The sequence below is a fragment of the Ascaphus truei genome, chromosome 1 (assembly GCF_040206685.1).
Source record: "Ascaphus truei isolate aAscTru1 chromosome 1, aAscTru1.hap1, whole genome shotgun sequence".
NCBI lineage: Eukaryota > Metazoa > Chordata > Amphibia > Anura > Ascaphidae > Ascaphus > Ascaphus truei.
Genome location: NC_134483.1, coordinates 254,945,532 through 254,966,542, shown reverse-complemented (window position 1 = coordinate 254,966,542; position 21,011 = coordinate 254,945,532). Strand labels below are relative to the sequence as shown.

Here is a 21,011-nt window from a genome sequence, read left to right as displayed (position 1 = left end):
GTGTGTGTGTGTATGTCTGTCCCACGTGTGTGTGTGTGTATGTCTCTCCCACGTGTGTGTGTGTGTATGTCTCTCCCACGTGTGTGTGTGTGTATGTCTCTCCCACGTGTGTGTGTGTGTGTGTATGTCTCTCCCACGTGTGTGTGTGTGTGTGTGTGTATGTCTCTCCCACGATTGTGTGTGTGTGTATGTCTCTCCCGTGTGTGTGTGTGTGTGTGTGTGTGTATGTCTCTCCCACGTGTGTGTGTGTGTGTATGTCTCTCCCAACGTGTGTGTGTGTGTGTGTGTGTGTGTGTGTGTGTGTGTATGTCTCTCACACGTGTATGTGTGTGTGTATGTCTCTGTCACGTGTGTGTGTGTGTGTATGTCTCTCCCACGATTGTGTGTGTGTGTGTGTGTGTCTCTCCCACGTGTGTGTGTGTGTCTCTCCCACGTGTGTGTATGTCTCTCACGTGTGTGTGTGTATGTCTCTCCCACGTGTGTGTGTGTGTATGTCTCTCCCACGTGTGTGTGTGTATGTCTCTCCCACGTGTGTGTGTGTGTGTATGTCTCTCCCACGTGTGTGTGTGTGTATGTCTCTCCCACGTGTGTGTGTATGTCTCTCCCACGTGTGTGTGTATGTCTCTCCCACGTGTGTGTGTATGTCTCTCCCACGTGTGTGTGTATGTCTCTCCCACGTGTGTGTGTATGTCTCTCCCACGTGTGTGTGTATGTCTCTCCCACGTGTGTGTGTATGTCTCTCCCACGTGTGTGTGTATGTCTCTCCCACGTGTGTGTGTATGTCTCTCCCACGTGTGTGTGTGTGTGTATGTCTCTCCCACGTGTGTGTGTGTGTGTATGTCTCTCCCACGTGTGTGTGTGTGTGTATGTCTCTCCCACGTGTGTGTGTGTGTATGTCTCACCCACGTGTGTGTGAGTATGTCTCTCCCACGTGTGTGTGTGTATGTCTCTCCCACGTGTGTGTATGTATGTCTCTCCCACGTGTGTGTATGTATGTCTCTCCCACGTGTGTGTATGTATGTCTCTCCCACGTGTGTGTGTGTGTGTGTGTGTGTGTGTGTATGTCTCTCCCACGTGTGTGTGTGTGTGTGTATGTCTCTCCCACGTGTGTGTGTGTGTGTATGTCTCTCCCACGTGTGTGTGTGTGTGTGTGTATGTCTCTCCCACGTGTGTGTGTGTGTATGTCTCACCCACGTGTGTGTGTGTATGTCTCTCCCACGTGTGTGTGTGTATGTCTCTCCCACGTGTGTGTATGTATGTCTCTCCCACGTGTGTGTATGTATGTCTCTCCCACGTGTGTGTATGTATGTCTCTCCCACGTGTGTGTGTGTGTGTGTATGTCTCTCCCACGTGTGTCTGTGTGTGTCTGTGTGTGTATGTCTCTCCCACGATTGTGTGTGTGTGTATGTCTCTCCCACGTGTGTGTGTGTGTGTGTGTGTATGTCTCTCCCACGTGTGTGTGTGTGTGTGTGTGTGTCTCTCCCACGTGTGTGTGTGTGTGTGTATGTCTCTCCCACGTGTGTGTGTGTGTGTGTGTGTATGTCTCTCCCACGTGTGTGTGTGTGTGTATGTCTCTCCCACGTGTGTGTGTGTGCGTGTGTGTGTGTGTGTGTGTATGTCTCTCCCACGTGTGTGTGTGTGTGTATGTCTCTCCCACGTGTGTGTGTGTCTCTCTTCCACGTGTGTGTGTGTGTATGTCTCTCCCACGTGTGTGTGTGTGTGTGCGTGTGTGTGTATGTCTCTCCCACGTGTGTGTGTGTGTGTGTGTGTGTATGTCTCTCCCACGTGTGTGTGTGTGTGTGTGTCTCTCCCACGTGTGTGTGTATGTCTCTCCCACGTGTGTGTGTGTGTGTCTCTCCCACGTGTGTGTGTATGTCTCTCCCACGTGTGTATGTCTCTCCCACGTGTGTGTGTATGTCTCTCCCACGTGTGTGTGTGTATGTCTCCCACGTGTGTGTATATGTCTCTCCCACGTGTGTGTGTGTATATGTCTCTCCCACGTGTGTGTGTGTGTATGTCTCTCCCACGTGTGTGTGTGTATGTCTCTCCCACGTGTGTGTGTGTATGTCTCTCCCACGTGTGTGTGTGTGTGTATGTCTCTCCCACGTGTGTGTGTGTGTGTGTGTGTGTGTGTGTGTGTGTGTGTGTGTGTGTGTGTGTATGTCTCTCCCACGTGTGTGTCTCTCCCACGTGTGTGTGTATGTCTCTCCCACGTGTGTGTGTATGTCTCTCCCACGTGTGTGCGTGTATGTCTCTCCCGTGTGTGTGTGTGTGTGTGTGTGTATGTCTCTCCCACGTGTGTGTATGTCTCTCCCACGTGTGTGTGTGTGTGTATGTCTCTCCCACGTGTGTGTGTGTGTGTGTATGTCTCTCCCACGTGTGTGTGTGTGTATGTCTCTCCCACGTGTGTGTGTGTATGTCTCTCCCACGTGTGTGTGTGTCTCTCCCACGTGTGTGTGTGTGTGTGTGTGTGTGTATGTCTAACCCACGATTGTGTGTGTGTCTCTCTCCCACGTGTGTGTGTGTGTGTGTGTGTGTATGTCTCTCCCACGTGTGTGTGTGTGTGTGTGTGTATGTCTCTCCCACGATTGTGTGTGTGTGTGTGTCTGTGTGTGTATGTCTCTCCCACGTGTGTGTGCGTGTGTATGTCTCTCCCACGTGTGTGTGCGTGTGTATGTCTCTCCCACGTGTGTGTGTGCGTGTGTATGTCTCTCCCACGTGTGTGTGTGTGTGTGTGTGTGTGTGTGTGTGTATGTCTCTCCCACGTGTGTGTGTGTATGTCTCTCCCACGTGCGTGTGTGTATGTCTCTCCCACGTGTGTGTGTGTGTGTGTGTGTGTGTGTGTGTATGTATGTATGCCTCTCTCGCGTGTCTCTCTCACGCGTGCGCGTGTCTCTCTCACGCGTGCGCGTGTCTCTCACGCGTGCGCGTGTCTCTCTCACGCGTGCGCGTGTCTCTCTCACGCGTGCGCGTGTCTCTCTCACGCGTGCGCGTGTCTCTCTCACGCGTGCGCGTGTCTCTCTCACGCGTGCGCGTCTCTCACGCGTGCGTGTCTCTCACGCGTGCGTGTCTCTCACGCGTGTGTCTCTCACGTGTGTGTGTGTGTCTCTCTCACGTGTGTGTCTCTCACGTGTGTGTGTGTCTCTCTCACGTGTGTGTGTGTGTGTCTCACGTGTGTGTGTGTGTCTCTCACGTGTGTGTGTCTCTCTCACGTGTGTGTGTCTCTCTCACACGTGTGTGTCTCTCTCACACGTGTGTGTGTGTCTCTCTCACACGTGTGTGTGTGTCTCTCTCACGTGTGTGTGTGTCTCTCTCACGTGTGTGTGTGTCTCTCTCACGTGTGTGTCTCTCCCACGTGTGTGTGTGTCTCTCTCACGTGTGTGTCTCTCCCACGTGTGTGTATGTCTCTCCCATGTGTGTGTGTGTGTATGTCTCTCCCACGTGTGTGTGTGTGTGTGTGTATGTCTCTCCCACGTGTGTGTGTGTGTGTGTATGTCTCTCCCACGTGTGTGTGTGTGTATGTCTCTCCCACGTGTGTGTGTGTGTATGTCTCTCCCACGTGTGTGTATGTCTCTCCCACGTGTGTGTGTGTATGTCTCTCCCACGTGTGTGTGTATGTCTCTCCCACGTGTGTGTGTATGTCTCTCCCACGTGTGTGTGTATGTCTCTCCCACGTGTGTGTGTATGTCTCTCCCACGTGTGTGTGTATGTCTCTCCCACGTGTGTGTGTATGTCTCTCCCACGTGTGTGTGTATGTCTCTCCCACGTGTGTGTGTATGTCTCTCCCACGTGTGTGTGTGTGTGTATGTCTCTCCCACGTGTGTGTGTGTATGTCTCACCCACGTGTGTGTGTGTATGTCTCTCCCACGTGTGTGTGTATGTCTCTCCCACGTGTGTGTGTATGTCTCTCCCACGTGTGTGTGTATGTCTCTCCCACGTGTGTGTATGTATGTCTCTCCCACGTGTGTGTATGTATGTCTCTCCCACGTGTGTGTATGTATGTCTCTCCCACGTGTGTGTGTGTGTGTGTGTGTGTGTGTGTGTGTGTGTGTGTGTGTGTGTATGTCTCTCCCACGTGTGTGTGTGTGTGTGTGTGTGTGTGTGTGTGTGTATGTCTCTCCCACGTGTGTGTGTGTGTATGTCTCTCCCACGTGTGTCTGTGTGTGTATGTCTCACCCACGATTGTGTGTGTGTGTATGTCTCTCCCACGTGTGTGTGTGTGTATGTCTCTCCCACGTGTGTGTGTGTGTGTGTGTGTGTGTATGTCTCTCCCACGTGTGTGTGTGTGTGTGTATGTCTCTCCCACGTGTGTGTGTGTGTGTGTGTGTGTGTGTGTATGTCTCTCCCACGTGTGTGTGTGTGTGTATGTCTCTCCCACGTGTGTGTGTGTGCGTGTGTGTGTGTGTGTGTATGTCTCTCCCACGTGTGTGTGTGTGTGTGTATGTCTCTCCCACGTGTGTGTGTGTGTGTCTCTTCCACGTGTGTGTGTGTATGTCTCTCCCACGTGTGTGTGTGTGTGTGTGTGTGTATGTCTCTCCCACGTGTGTGTGTGTGTGTCTCTTCCACGTGTGTGTGTGTGTGTATGTCTCTCCCACGTGTGTGTGTATGTCTCTCCCACGTGTGTGTGTGTGTGTCTCTCCCACGTGTGTGTGTGTATGTCTCCCACGTGTGTGTATATGTCTCTCCCACGTGTGTGTGTGTATATGTCTCTCCCACGTGTGTGTGTGTATGTCTCTCCCACGTGTGTGTGTGTATGTCTCTCCCACGTGTGTGTGTGTATGTCTCTCCCACGTGTGTGTGTGTATGTCTCTCCCACGTGTGTGTGTGTGCGTGTGTGTGTATGTCTCTCCCACGTGTGTGTCTCTCCCACGTGTGTGTGTGTATGTCTCTCCCACGTGTGTGTGTGTGTATGTCTCTCCCACGTGTGTGCGTGTATGTCTCTCCCGTGTGTGTGTGTGTGTGTGTATGTCTCTCCCACGTGTGTGTATGTCTCTCCCACGTGTGTGTGTGTGTATGTCTCTCCCACGTGTGTGTGTGTGTGTGTATGTCTCTCCCACGTGTGTGTGTGTGTATGTCTCTCCCACGTGTGTGTGTGTGTATGTCTCTCCCACGTGTGTGTGTGTGTGTCTCTCCCACGTGTGTGTGTGTGTGTGTGTGTGTATGTCTATCCCACGATTGTGTGTGTGTCTCTCTCCCACGTGTGTGTGTGTGTGTATGTCTCTCCCACGATTGTGTGTGTGTGTGTGTGTGTGTGTGTATGTCTCTCCCACGTGTGTGTGCGTGTGTATGTCTCTCCCACGTGTGTGTGCGTGTGTATGTCTCTCCCACGTGTGTGTGTGCGTGCGTGTGTATGTCTCTCCCACGTGTGTGTGTGTGTGTGTGTGTGTCTCTCCCACGTGTGTGTGTGTGTGTGTGTGTGTGTGTGTGTGTGTGTGTGTGTATGTCTCTCCCACGTGTGTGTGTGTGTGTATGTCTCTCCCACGTGCGTGTGTGTATGTCTCTCCCACGTGTGTGTGTGTGTGTGTGTATGTATGTATGCCTCTCTCGCGTGTCTCTCTCACGCGTGCGCGTGTCTCTCTCACGCGTGCGCGTGTCTCTCTCACGCGTGCGCGTGTCTCTCTCACGCGTGCGCGTGTCTCTCTCACGCGTGCGTGTCTCTCACGCGTGCGTGTCTCTCACGCGTGCGTGTCTCTCACGCGTGCGTGTCTCTCACGTGTGTGTGTGTCTCTCTCACGTGTGTGTGTGTCTCTCTCACGTGTGTGTGTGTCTCTCACGTGTGTGTCTCTCTCACGTGTGTGTGTGTCTCTCTCACGTGTGTGTGTGTCTCTCTCACACGTGTGTGTGTCTCTCTCACACGTGTGTGTGTCTCTCTCACACGTGTGTGTGTCTCTCTCACACGTGTGTGTGTCTCTCTCACACGTGTGTGTGTCTCTCTCACACGTGTGTGTGTCTCTCTCACACGTGTGTGTGTCTCTCTCACACGTGTGTGTGTCTCTCTCACACGTGTGTGTGTCTCTCTCACGTGTGTGTGTCTCTCTCACGTGTGCGTGTCTCTCTCACGTGTGCGTGTCTCTCTCACGTGTGCGTGTCTCTCTCACGTGTGCGTGTCTCTCTCACGTGTGCGTGTCTCTCTCACGTGTGCGTGTCTCTCTCACGTGTGCGTGTCTCTCTCACGTGTGCGTGTCTCTCTCACGTGTGCGTGTCTCTCTCACGTGTGCGTGTCTCTCACGTGTGCGTGTCTCTCTCACGTGTGCGTGTCTCTCTCACGTGTGCGTGTCTCTCTCACGTGTGCGTGTGTCTCTCTCACGTGTGTGTGTGTCTCTCTCACGTGTGTGTGTGTCTCTCTCACGTGTGTGTGTCTCTCTCACGTGTGTGTGTCTCTCTCCCACGTGTATTACTTCCTGTTAAAACATTTTATAAATAAATATATGGACAGGATAATACCAATGTAAATCAAGGCAGACTTATTTGTAGGAATAAAAATGGGTCTTGTAAAATACATTATACAGCTCAACCCCATTATAGCGCGATACGCTTATAACGTGGTTTGAACATGGACCCCGAATGTAAAAAAAAAAAAATACATTTTTGAACACTGCACACTGCACACTGCACACAGCACACTCCATACACTCACAGCACCAGCACAGTGCCTACACTCACAGCACACTTACACCACACACCACACACCACACACCACACAGCACACTGTCTCTCCCACGTGTGTCTGTGTGTGTGTGTCTGTGTGTGTATGTCTCTCCCACGTGTGTGTGTGTGTGTGTGTGTATGTCTCTCCCACGTGTGTGTGTGTGTGTGTATGTCTCTCCCACGTGTGTGTGTGTGTATGTCTCTCCCACGTGTGTGTGTGTGCGTGTGTGTGTGTGTGTGTGTGTATGTCTCTCCCACGTGTGTGTGTGTGTGTGTGTATGTCTCTCCCACGTGTGTGTGTGTCTCTCTTCCACGTGTGTGTGTGTGTGTATGTCTCTCCCACGTGTGTGTGTGTGTGTGTGTGCGTGTGTATGTCTCTCCCACGTGTGTGTGTGTGTGTGTGTGTGTGTATGTCTCTCCCACGTGTGTGTGTGTGTGTGTCTCTTCCACGTGTGTGTGTGTGTGTATGTCTCTCCCACGTGTGTGTGTATGTCTCTCCCACGTGTGTGTGTGTGTGTCTCTCCCACGTGTGTGTGTATGTCTCTCCCACGTGTGTATGTCTCTCCCACGTGTGTGTGTATGTCTCTCCCACGTGTGTGTGTGTATGTCTCCCACGTGTGTGTATATGTCTCTCCCACGTGTGTGTGTGTATATGTCTCTCCCACGTGTGTGTGTGTGTATGTCTCTCCCACGTGTGTGTGTGTATGTCTCTCCCACGTGTGTGTGTGTATGTCTCTCCCACGTGTGTGTGTGTGTGTGTATGTCTCTCCCACGTGTGTGTGTGTGTGTGTGTGTGTGTGTGTATGTATGTCTCTCCCACGTGTGTGTCTCTCCCACGTGTGTGTGTATGTCTCTCCCACGTGTGTGTGTATGTCTCTCCCACGTGTGTGCGTGTATGTCTCTCCCGTGTGTGTGTGTGTGTGTGTGTGTGTGTGTGTATGTCTCTCCCACGTGTGTGTATGTCTCTCCCACGTGTGTGTGTGTGTGTATGTCTCTCCCACGTGTGTGTGTGTGTGTGTGTATGTCTCTCCCACGTGTGTGTGTGTGTATGTCTCTCCCACGTGTGTGTGTGTATGTCTCTCCCACGTGTGTGTGTGTATGTCTCTCCCACGTGTGTGTGTGTATGTCTCTCCCACGTGTGTGTGTCTCTCCCACGTGTGTGTGTGTGTGTGTGTGTATGTCTAACCCACGATTGTGTGTGTGTCTCTCTCCCACGTGTGTGTGTGTGTGTGTGTGTGTGTGTGTGTGTGTGTGTGTATGTCTCTCCCACGTGTGTGTGTGTGTGTGTGTATGTCTCTCCCACGATTGTGTGTGTGTGTGTGTCTGTGTGTGTATGTCTCTCCCACGTGTGTGTGCGTGTGTATGTCTCTCCCACGTGTGTGTGCGTGTGTATGTCTCTCCCACGTGTGTGTGTGCGTGTGTATGTCTCTCCCACGTGTGTGTGTGTGTGTGTGTGTGTGTGTGTGTGTGTATGTCTCTCCCACGTGTGTGTGTGTATGTCTCTCCCACGTGCGTGTGTGTATGTCTCTCCCACGTGTGTGTGTGTGTGTGTATGTATGTATGCCTCTCTCGCGTGTCTCTCTCACGCGTGCGCGTGTCTCTCTCACGCGTGCGCGTGTCTCTCACGCGTGCGCGTGTCTCTCTCACGCGTGCGCGTGTCTCTCTCACGCGTGCGCGTGTCTCTCTCACGCGTGCGCGTCTCTCACGCGTGCGCGTCTCTCACGCGTGCGTGTCTCTCACGCGTGTGTGTCTCTCACGTGTGTGTGTGTCTCTCACGTGTGTGTGTGTCTCTCTCACGTGTGTGTCTCTCACGTGTGTGTGTCTCTCTCACGTGTGTGTGTCTCTCTCACGTGTGTGTGTGTGTCTCTCACGTGTGTGTGTGTGTCTCTCACGTGTGTGTGTCTCTCTCACACGTGTGTGTCTCTCTCACACGTGTGTGTCTCTCTCACACGTGTGTGTGTGTCTCTCTCACACGTGTGTGTGTGTCTCTCTCACACGTGTGTGTGTGTCTCTCTCACGTGTGTGTGTGTCTCTCTCACGTGTGTGTGTGTCTCTCTCACGTGTGTGTGTGTCTCTCTCATGTGTGTGTCTCTCCCACGTGTGTGTATGTCTCTCCCACGTGTGTGTGTGTGTATGTCTCTCCCACGTGTGTGTGTGTGTGTGTATGTCTCTCCCACGTGTGTGTGTGTGTGTGTATGTCTCTCCCACGTGTGTGTGTGTGTGTGTGTATGTCTCTCCCACGTGTGTGTGTGTGTGTGTATGTCTCTCCCACGTGTGTGTGTGTGTGTATGTCTCTCCCACGTGTGTGTGTGTGTATGTCTCTCCCACGTGTGTGTATGTCTCTCCCACGTGTGTGTGTGTATGTCTCTCCCACGTGTGTGTGTATGTCTCTCCCACGTGTGTGTGTATGTCTCTCCCACGTGTGTGTGTATGTCTCTCCCACGTGTGTGTGTATGTCTCTCCCACGTGTGTGTGTATGTCTCTCCCACGTGTGTGTGTATGTCTCTCCCACGTGTGTGTGTATGTCTCTCCCACGTGTGTGTGTATGTCTCTCCCACGTGTGTGTGTGTGTGTGTATGTCTCTCCCACGTGTGTGTGTGTGTGTATGTCTCTCCCACGTGTGTGTGTGTATGTCTCACCCACGTGTGTATGTCTCTCCCACGTGTGTGTGTATGTCTCTCCCACGTGTGTGTATGTATGTCTCTCCCACGTGTGTGTATGTATGTCTCTCCCACGTGTGTGTATGTATGTCTCTCCCACGTGTGTGTATGTATGTCTCTCCCACGTGTGTGTGTGTGTGTGTGTGTGTGTGTGTATGTCTCTCCCACGTGTGTGTGTGTGTGTGTGTGTGTGTATGTCTCTCCCACGTGTGTGTGTGTGTATGTCTCTCCCACGTGTGTCTGTGTGTGTATGTCTCTCCCACGATTGTGTGTGTGTGTATGTCTCTCCCACGTGTGTGTGTGTGTATGTCTCTCCCACGTGTGTGTGTGTGTGTGTGTATGTCTCTCCCACGTGTGTGTGTGTGTGTGTGTATGTCTCTCCCACGTGTGTGTGTGTGTGTGTGTGTGTGTGTATGTCTGTCTCTCCCACGTGTGTGTGTGTGTGTATGTCTCTCCCACGTGTGTGTGTGTGCGTGTGTGTGTGTGTGTATGTCTCTCCCACGTGTGTGTGTGTGTGTGTGTATGTCTCTCCCACGTGTGTGTGTGTGTGTCTCTTCCACGTGTGTGTGTGTATGTCTCTCCCACGTGTGTGTGTGTGTGTGTGTGTGCGTGTGTGTATGTCTCTCCCACGTGTGTGTGTGTGTGTGTGTGTGTGTGTGTGTGTGTGTATGTCTCTCCCACGTGTGTGTGTGTGTGTCTCTTCCACGTGTGTGTGTGTGTGTATGTCTCTCCCACGTGTGTGTGTATGTCTCTCCCACGTGTGTGTGTGTGTGTCTCTCCCACGTGTGTGTGTGTGTATGTCTCCCACGTGTGTGTATATGTCTCTCCCACGTGTGTGTGTGTATATGTCTCTCCCACGTGTGTGTGTGTATGTCTCTCCCACGTGTGTGTGTGTATGTCTCTCCCACGTGTGTGTGTGTATGTCTCTCCCACGTGTGTGTGTGTATGTCTCTCCCACGTGTGTGTGTGTGTGTGTGTGTGTGTATGTCTCTCCCACGTGTGTGTCTCTCCCACGTGTGTGTGTGTATGTCTCTCCCACGTGTGTGTGTGTGTATGTCTCTCCCACGTGTGTGCGTGTATGTCTCTCCCGTGTGTGTGTGTGTGTGTGTGTGTATGTCTCTCCCACGTGTGTGTATGTCTCTCCCACGTGTGTGTGTGTGTATGTCTCTCCCACGTGTGTGTGTGTGTGTGTGTGTGTATGTCTCTCCCACGTGTGTGTGTGTGTATGTCTCTCCCACGTGTGTGTGTGTATGTCTCTCCCACGTGTGTGTGTGTGTGTCTCTCCCACGTGTGTGTGTGTGTGTGTGTGTGTGTGTGTGTATGTCTATCCCACGATTGTGTGTGTGTCTCTCTCCCACGTGTGTGTGTGTGTGTGTATGTCTCTCCCACGTGTGTGTGTGTGTATGTCTCTCCCACGATTGTGTGTGTGTGTGTGTGTGTATGTCTCTCCCACGTGTGTGTGCGTGTGTATGTCTCTCCCACGTGTGTGTGCGTGTGTATGTCTCTCCCACGTGTGTGTGTGCGTGTGTATGTCTCTCCCACGTGTGTGTGTGTGTGTGTGTGTGTGTGTGTGTGTGTGTGTGTGTGTGTGTGTATGTCTCTCCCACGTGTGTGTGTGTGTGTGTATGTCTCTCCCACGTGCGTGTGTGTATGTCTCTCCCACGTGTGTGTGTGTGTGTGTATGTATGTATGCCTCTCTCGCGTGTCTCTCTCACGCGTGCGCGTGTCTCTCTCACGCGTGCGCGTGTCTCTCTCACGCGTGCGCGCGTCTCTCACGCGTGCGCGTCTCTCACGCGTGCGCGTCTCTCACGCGTGCGTGTCTCTCACGCGTGCGTGTCTCTCACGCGTGTGTGTCTCTCACGTGTGTGTGTGTCTCTCACGTGTGTGTGTGTCTCTCTCACGTGTGTGTCTCTCACGTGTGTGTGTCTCTCTCACGTGTGTGTGTGTGTCTCTCACGTGTGTGTGTGTGTCTCTCACGTGTGTGTGTCTCTCTCACACGTGTGTGTCTCTCTCACACGTGTGTGTCTCTCTCACACGTGTGTGTGTGTCTCTCTCACACGTGTGTGTGTGTCTCTCTCACGTGTGTGTGTGTCTCTCTCACGTGTGTGTGTGTCTCTCTCACGTGTGTGTGTGTCTCTCTCATGTGTGTGTCTCTCCCACGTGTGTGTATGTCTCTCCCACGTGTGTGTGTGTGTATGTCTCTCCCACGTGTGTGTGTGTGTGTGTATGTCTCTCCCACGTGTGTGTGTGTGTGTGTATGTCTCTCCCACGTGTGTGTGTGTGTGTGTGTATGTCTCTCCCACGTGTGTGTGTGTGTGTGTATGTCTCTCCCACGTGTGTGTGTGTGTGTATGTCTCTCCCACGTGTGTGTGTGTGTATGTCTCTCCCACGTGTGTGTATGTCTCTCCCACGTGTGTGTGTGTATGTCTCTCCCACGTGTGTGTGTATGTCTCTCCCACGTGTGTGTGTATGTCTCTCCCACGTGTGTGTGTATGTCTCTCCCACGTGTGTGTGTATGTCTCTCCCACGTGTGTGTGTATGTCTCTCCCACGTGTGTGTGTATGTCTCTCCCACGTGTGTGTGTATGTCTCTCCCACGTGTGTGTGTATGTCTCTCCCACGTGTGTGTGTGTGTGTGTATGTCTCTCCCACGTGTGTGTGTGTGTGTATGTCTCTCCCACGTGTGTGTGTGTATGTCTCACCCACGTGTGTGTGTGTATGTCTCTCCCACGTGTGTGTGTATGTCTCTCCCACGTGTGTGTATGTATGTCTCTCCCACGTGTGTGTATGTATGTCTCTCCCACGTGTGTGTATGTATGTCTCTCCCACGTGTGTGTATGTATGTCTCTCCCACGTGTGTGTGTGTGTGTGTGTGTGTGTGTATGTCTCTCCCACGTGTGTGTGTGTGTGTGTGTGTATGTCTCTCCCACGTGTGTGTGTGTGTATGTCTCTCCCACGTGTGTCTGTGTGTGTATGTCTCTCCCACGATTGTGTGTGTGTGTATGTCTCTCCCACGTGTGTGTGTGTGTATGTCTCTCCCACGTGTGTGTGTGTGTGTGTGTATGTCTCTCCCACGTGTGTGTGTGTGTGTGTGTATGTCTCTCCCACGTGTGTGTGTGTGTGTGTGTGTGTGTATGTCTGTCTCTCCCACGTGTGTGTGTGTATGTCTCTCCCACGTGTGTGTGTGTGCGTGTGTGTGTGTGTGTATGTCTCTCCCACATGTGTGTGTGTGTGTGTATGTCTCTCCCACGTGTGTGTGTGTGTGTCTCTTCCACGTGTGTGTGTGTATGTCTCTCCCACGTGTGTGTGTGTGTGTGTGTGTGCGTGTGTGTATGTCTCTCCCACGTGTGTGTGTGTGTGTGTGTGTGTGTGTGTGTGTGTGTGTGTGTGTGTATGTCTCTCCCACGTGTGTGTGTGTCTCTTCCACGTGTGTGTGTGTGTGTATGTCTCTCCCACGTGTGTGTGTATGTCTCTCCCACGTGTGTGTGTGTGTGTCTCTCCCACGTGTGTGTGTGTGTATGTCTCCCACGTGTGTGTATATGTCTCTCCCACGTGTGTGTGTGTATATGTCTCTCCCACGTGTGTGTGTGTATGTCTCTCCCACGTGTGTGTGTGTATGTCTCTCCCACGTGTGTGTGTGTATGTCTCTCCCACGTGTGTGTGTGTATGTCTCTCCCACGTGTGTGTGTGTGTGTGTGTGTGTGTATGTCTCTCCCACGTGTGTGTCTCTCCCACGTGTGTGTGTGTATGTCTCTCCCACGTGTGTGTGTGTGTATGTCTCTCACACGTGTGTGCGTGTATGTCTCTCCCGTGTGTGTGTGTGTGTGTGTGTGTATGTCTCTCCCACGTGTGTGTATGTCTCTCCCACGTGTGTGTGTGTGTATGTCTCTCCCACGTGTGTGTGTGTGTGTGTGTGTGTATGTCTCTCCCACGTGTGTGTGTGTGTATGTCTCTCCCACGTGTGTGTGTGTATGTCTCTCCCACGTGTGTGTGTGTGTGTCTCTCCCACGTGTGTGTGTGTGTGTGTGTGTGTGTGTGTGTATGTCTATCCCACGATTGTGTGTGTGTGTGTGTGTGTATGTCTCTCCCACGTGTGTGTGCGTGTGTATGTCTCTCCCACGTGTGTGTGCGTGTGTATGTCTCTCCCACGTGTGTGTGTGCGTGTGTATGTCTCTCCCACGTGTGTGTGTGTGTGTGTGTGTGTGTGTGTATGTCTCTCCCACGTGTGTGTGTGTGTGTGTATGTCTCTCCCACGTGCGTGTGTGTATGTCTCTCCCACGTGTGTGTGTGTGTGTGTGTGTATGTATGTATGTATGCCTCTCTCGCGTGTCTCTCTCACGCGTGCGCGTGTCTCTCTCACGCGTGCGCGTGTCTCTCTCACGCGTGCGCGTGTCTCTCTCACGCGTGCGTGTCTCTCACGCGTGCGTGTCTCTCACGCGTGCGTGTCTCTCACGCGTGCGTGTCTCTCACGTGTGTGTGTGTCTCTCTCACGTGTGTGTGTCTCTCTCACGTGTGTGTGTGTGTCTCTCACGTGTGTGTCTCTCTCACGTGTGTGTGTGTCTCTCTCACGTGTGTGTGTCTCTCTCACACGTGTGTGTGTCTCTCTCACACGTGTGTGTGTCTCTCTCACACGTGTGTGTGTCTCTCTCACACGTGTGTGTGTCTCTCTCACACGTGTGTGTCTCTCTCACACGTGTGCGTGTCTCTCTCACGTGTGCGTGTCTCTCTCACGTGTGCGTGTCTCTCTCACGTGTGCGTGTCTCTCTCACGTGTGCGTGTCTCTCTCACGTGTGCGTGTCTCTCTCACGTGTGCGTGTCTCTCTCACGTGTGCGTGTCTCTCTCACGTGTGCGTGTCTCTCTCACGTGTGCGTGTCTCTCTCACGTGTGCGTGTCTCTCTCACGTGTGCGTGTCTCTCTCACGTGTGCGTGTCTCTCACGTGTGCGTGTCTCTCTCACGTGTGCGTGTCTCTCTCACGTGTGCGTGTCTCTCTCACGTGTGCGTGTCTCTCTCACGTGTGCGTGTCTCTCTCACGTGTGCGTGTGTCTCTCTCACGTGTGCGTGTGTCTCTCTCACGTGTGTGTGTCTCTCTCACGTGTGTGTGTCTCTCTCACGTGTGTGTGTCTCTCTCCCACGTGTATTACTTCCTGTTAAAACATTTTATAAATAAATATATGGACAGGATAATACCAATGTAAATCAAGGCAGACTTATTTGTAGGAATAAAAATGGGTCTTGTAAAATACATTATACAGCTCAACCCCATTATAGCGCGATACGCTTATAACGTGGTTTGAACATGGACCCCGAATGTAAAAAAAAAAAAATACATTTTTGAACACTGCACACTGCACACTGCACACAGCACACTCCATACACTCACAGCACCAGCACAGTGCCTACACTCACAGCACACTTACACCACACACCACACAGCACACTGTCTCTCCCACGTGTGTCTGTGTGTGTATGTCTCTCCCACGATTGTGTGTGTGTGTATGTCTCTCCCACGTGTGTGTGTGTGTGTATGTCTCTCCCACGTGTGTGTGTGTGTGTGTATGTCTCTCCCACGTGTGTGTGTATGTCTCTCCCACGTGTGTGTGTGTGCGTGTGTGTGTGTGTGTGTGTATGTCTCTCCCACGTGTGTGTGTGTGTGTGTGTATGTCTCTCCCACGTGTGTGTGTGTGTCTCTTCCACGTGTGTGTGTGTGTGTATGTCTCTCCCACGTGTGTGTGTGTGTGTGTGTGCGTGTGTGTGTATGTCTCTCCCACGTGTGTGTGTGTGTGTGTGTGTGTGTATGTCTCTCCCACGTGTGTGTGTGTGTGTGTGTCTCTTCCACGTGTGTGTGTGTGTGTGTATGTCTCTCCCACGTGTGTGTGTATGTCTCTCCCACGTGTGTGTGTGTATGTCTCTCCCACGTGTGTGTGTGTCTCTCCCACGTGTGTGTGTATGTCTCTCCCACGTGTGTATGTCTCTCCCACGTGTGTGTGTATGTCTCTCCCACGTGTGTGTGTGTATGTCTCCCACGTGTGTGTATATGTCTCTCCCACGTGTGTGTGTGTATATGTCTCTCCCACGTGTGTGTGTGTGTATGTCTCTCCCACGTGTGTGTGTGTATGTCTCTCCCACGTGTGTGTGTGTATGTCTTTCCCACGTGTGTGTGTGTGTATGTCTCTCCCACGTGTGTGTGTATGTCTCTCCCACGTGTGTGTGTGTGTGTGTGTGTATGTCTCTCCCACGTGTGTGTCTCTCCCACGTGTGTGTGTATGTCTCTCCCACGTGTGTGTGTGTGTATGTCTCTCCCACGTGTGTGCGTGTATGTCTCTCCCACGTGTGTGTGTGTGTGTGTATGTCTCTCCCACGTGTGTGTATGTCTCTCCCACGTGTGTGTGTGTGTATGTCTCTCCCACGTGTGTGTGTGTGTGTGTATGTCTCTCCCACGTGTGTGTGTGTATGTCTCTCCCACGTGTGTGTGTGTGTGTATGTCTCTCCCACGTGTGTGTGTGTGTCTCTCCCGTGTGTGTGTGTGTGTGTGTGTGTGTATGTCTATCCCACGATTGTGTGTGTGTGTCTCTCCCACGTGTGTGTGTGTGTGTATGTCTCTCCCACGTGTGTGTGTGTGTATGTCTCTCCCACGTGTGTGTGTGTGTGTGTGTATGTCTCTCCCACGATTGTGTGTGTGTGTGTGTGTGTGTGTGTATGTCTCTCCCACGTGTGTGTGCGTGTGTATGTCTCTCCCACGTGTGTGTGCGTGTGTATGTCTCTCCCACGTGTGTGTGTGTGTATGTCTCTCCCACGTGTGTGTGTGTATGTCTCTCCCACATGCGTGTGTGTATGTCTCTCCCACGTGTGTGTGTGTGTGTGTATGTATGTATGTATGCCTCTCTCGCGTGTCTCTCTCACGCGTGCGCGTGTCTCTCTCACGCGTGCGCGTGTCTCTCACGCGTGCGTGTCTCTCACGCGTGCGTGTCTCTCACGCGTGTGTGTCTCTCACGCGTGTGTCTCTCTCACGTGTGTGTGTGTCTCTCTCACGTGTGTGTGTGTCTCTCTCACGTGTGTGTGTGTCTCTCACGTGTGTGTGTGTCTCTCTCACGTGTGTGTGTGTCTCTCTCACGTGTGTGTGTGTGTCTCTCACGTGTGTGTGTGTCTCTCTCACACGTGTGTGTCTCTCTCACACGTGTGTGTCTCTCTCACACGTGTGTGTCTCTCTCACACGTGTGCGTGTCTCTCACGTGTGTGTGTCTCTCTCACGTGCGTGTCTCTCTCACGTGTGCGTGTCTCTCTCACGTGTGCGTGTCTCTCTCACGTGTGCGTGTCTCTCTCACGTGTGCGTGTCTCTCTCACGTGTGCGTGTCTCTCTCACGTGTGTGTGTGTCTCTCTCACGTGTGTGTGTCTCTCTCATGTGTGTGTGTCTCTCTCCCACGTGTGTGTGTGTGTGTCTCTCCCACGTGTGTCTCCCACGTGTATTTATTCCTGTTAAAACATTTTATAAATAAATATATGGACAGGATAATACCAATGTAAATCAAGGCAGACTTATTTGTAGGAATAAAAATGGGTCTTGTAAAATACATTATACAGCTCAACCCCATTATAGCGCGATACGCTTATAACGTGGTTTGAACATGGACCCCGAATGTAAAAAAAAAAAAAATACATTTTTGAACACTGCACACTGCACACTGCACACTGCACACTGCACACACAGCACACACAGCACACACAGCACACACAGCACACTCCAAGCACCAGCACAGTGCCTACACTCACAGCACACTTACACCACACACCACACAGCACACTTACACCACACACCACACAGCACACTTACAACACACACCACACAGCACACTTACAACACACACCACACAGCACACTTACAACACACACCACAAAGCACACTTACAACACACACCACACACCACACAGCACACACGCACACACACCACACGCACACACACCACACGCACACACACCACACGCACACTCACAACTCACAACACACACTCACAACACACACTCACAACACACACTCGCAACACACACTCACAACACACACTCACAACACACACTCACAACACACACTCACAGCCCCCACCTCCCTCTCCCTACCTTTGGTGTCGGCTGCTGAGATCGGAGCGGGGCCGGCGAGGGGTCAGAGCGAGGCTGGCGGGGGGAGGTCAGAGCGGAGCGGGGCTGGGTGGGAATCGGAGCGGGGCTGGGTGGGAATCGGACCGGGGCTGAGAGGGGGGGCGGGGGGGGGAAGTGAGGCTGCTTATTGGAAGTGCAGGGGAGTTACGGTGGCTGCTGAGGGGAGTTACGGTGGCTGCTGAGGGGACGTGTAGGGCTGCCGGCGCCTCACTCCACCTCTTCCTCCCTCCGAAAGGGGCATGCGGCGGCCTTTTTTTTTTTTTTTAATTAGCGCGACCCCGGTAATAGCGCGGTCGGATCGGGTTGCCCCCGAGGACCGCGCTATAACGGGGCTGAGCTGTATATGTCAATGTATTTGGAACGTATTTTGCAGTTAATTTTCACAAGTCACCCAACAATTTTAGAGTACTCTGTCCTTGAGAGAAAAATATTGTATGGAGCACTTGTCACTGATGTCCAATGACTCCCAAGTCATATGGGGGGCCAAACAACATCATTGAGAGGTGATGGGGGGGGGGGGGGGAGGGGGCGCAGGATAGACCACACAAATTAATCCCCTGGTGCCTTGTCATGATAACATTAAAATATTCAGTATTTTTATATTTTGGGACACCAAGTGTTAATGGACAATTTTTAAAAAACCTATTTTTATTCCATGTAAGCCAAGCACCAAGCATAAGCAATTTATTAACCCATAAAACAAAGATGTGTAGATGCGGGCGACAGGTGAAAGTGCCCAGAGTACCACAGCTAAACCTGGAATACTGTCCACTAAAATGGTGTGTATATTATGGAAGTCTGGTGACCCAGACCTACCAGAGGAAGCCTCACAGGGGGGCCTCACATTCTTGAAATATCCCTGTGAAGAGTAGAAGATGACATGAAGTTCATCTTGGTTTGTTCTTATACATCTGCTAAATATGAGAAATGTGGCATACCATACAGTTCACAAGATGGTGAAGTTCATACTTATATAAATCAACGGTTTCTGCTGTTCAAAGTAAGACCAAAAATGACAGGTTGGACTATGTTATATCTCTGGTAATTGTTTTCTCATAGAAGAAGTTGCGCTGGCAAGCGTGGCATCTACATGTGTTATATATAATTATATAATGTTATGTTATAATTATACCAACGCAAAAGCAAAGATGGAATTCTTCAAAGTACAATAATAATAATTTTAAAAAAATTAAAAAAAAAAAAAAAAAAAGATATGAGCATCTTTCTATACTCATGGCATGTTCTAATTCAAAAGAAAAATATGTTCTCCCCCCAAGCAATTACAATTTAGAGAGTAATGAGTGTGGGGTTAATGACACCCAGAATGTAGGCTTATTCTGTGATCAATGCAGAACGGTTTTAGGATAAAAACCATGCAATTGATATTCAACAGAGGAGTATCTGATGTGAACAAGACATGTGACGTCTCATATTCCAATTTCCACAACCTTTTCTGCTTGTTTATCCCATTAGTTTAATGAAACTGTCTGCATTTATTGTACTGTATGTTTCTTGTAATATTTTTTTCTGTAACCCAAGCACTGTACTATTTTGCACATTAAATCTAAAATGCAAGTATGGTCTTTTGGGCCCTTATAGAACTTTGCATGCTTTGAAGAGTAATTGCATTGTCAGTTTTGCTACAAAAGATGTGCGAGACATTTTTCTTTGTGAACGGGTACCAAGGACCCCCTAGTGATATTTTTCTGTATCCTTGGTGGTGGCAGCAATTTAAAAGGTGATATTTCTGACGGATTAAGGGGTAGGTTGACCATATTTGTCTCAGCGAAAACCAGGCCATATCGCTCATGTGCGGTCGGTGCGTGCCGGTTGAGCATGCACATCAGCGAGCGGAAAACACCGATCGCGCATGCGCAAGAGCAATCGGTGCATGTGCATGAGCAGCGGGCAAGCGTTATCATGCATGCGCAGCCAACAGGATAAAAACCTGTGAAAGAACCCCAAAAAGTCAGGACAGAGCCCTAAAAACCGGGACATCTGGTCACCATAGTAAGGGGATATATTACTCAATTGAGGGACCCTGTCGGGGAGAAAAGTGGGTCAACTAGACAGTTGTGTGTATTAACCCTGGTCACATACACCAGTCACATGCTCCCAGGTGAGCTGTTCATGACATGCCCTAATAAAGATAGACGATCATTGAAGTGGCAGGGGAGCGACCTTCCATACAAATTATTATTTTTTTAAAGTTTAAAAATAATAAAATTACCCCATTCAATACCCCCAACTGGCTTCCTACCTACTCCATGGTCAGGAGGTGATTGTGCGTGTTTAGCAGAGGGTTGATGGGCAGCAGCGTCTGTGCTGCCTTCCTTCGTTCCCAGGGCTTGTTGACATACGTTATACGTCCATAGGGTACTGAAGGTTTTAAGTCAATGTCCATTGCAATTTCACTTAATGTGTTATTTTCACAAATAAATTTAGCAATTTTAGAAATTAGGACACACCACTGTGTCTTTACTGACATCTTGTGAAATTGCAAAATGAAACACTGATTTTGCAGCTAGATTTTGGATATTTTCACACCTCTCTAATGCCTTAACATAGAATAAAATATTGATTTTAACAAGGAATAATTTAGGGTATATACAAAAACTGCACATACCTTATGACTACTTCATTAGTGTTGTTTAATTCTACAATGAGCACAGAGGGCGACATCTTTGAAGGAATAACCAGTGGTGGAGGAGTCATGTCAATATCCAATTCTTCCAATAGTTCTGTTAATGGCGGAGGTTCCTTGTTATGCTCTCGCTTTGGTTTTTGATTAATGACCGAAAGGTTATGATTCGGGTCCTTGCTTGTGGTGGACTTTGTATAAAGAATTGCTTTGTAAGGTTTTTCTGAAACACATTCCACTGTGCAGATATCAGAAAGCGAGTCCAGGTTTAGGAGAACCTCAGCAGGAAACTTCTTCTTGAATGTGTCCTCAAACACTTTAGGCAGTGCGTTGGACCAAAGACCGCTGCTGTTCTGCGCCAAAATGTCTAAAATGTTCTGCTTTAGTTCAGCATCAGTGACTAGGCTTGTAGTTTGTTTGGGTGAAGATGTTGCTTTTGACTGAACAGGAGGCAGGGTGGATTTAACTTGATCATTGCTACGTTGTGGGGTACTCTTCACAATAGTCTGTTGCTTTTTTGAAGTGGGATAAAGAACTACCTCAGTATGACCTCCAGTCATAAGCTTCTGAGCCTAGAAAGATAATATGCAAAATATGTCACAATTATAGGTCTGCTCCCAGTGCTTTCTAAAACAGATCTAGAGGATTAAATAAGATAGTTCAGGATCACACCACCAGGGATTTCTGCTTGACTTGAGTAGACTAGTTTAAAGTAGTCCTCCATCAATTTCTCTAAGCTCATTGTTGTATATAAAAGCTCAGGGGGAAAAAAAAAATCTTTGTAGAATACAAGTGTGATTAGTTTCTTTACTCTTTACATGTTGAATTCTTTACACAATATTGAGCCAGAACACCACACGTATGGCTTTAAAGAGAATTAACACACTCCGATACACAAATAATAATAATAAT

General features: G+C 50.4%; 1 protein-coding gene across 12 annotated transcripts in view; it reads right to left on the bottom strand.

Moving 5' to 3' along the window:
- Positions 1 to 21,011, bottom strand: part of TDRD7 (tudor domain containing 7) — a 172,127-nt gene that overhangs the window by 106,293 nt on the left and 44,823 nt on the right. For all 12 annotated transcript variants that reach the window (XM_075603095.1, XM_075603078.1, XM_075603096.1 and 9 more), the window contains one exon: positions 20,085 to 20,671. In XM_075603095.1, coding sequence (XP_075459210.1) covers positions 20,085 to 20,671 — 587 coding nt within the window. The remainder of the gene's footprint in view (positions 1 to 20,084; positions 20,672 to 21,011) is intronic.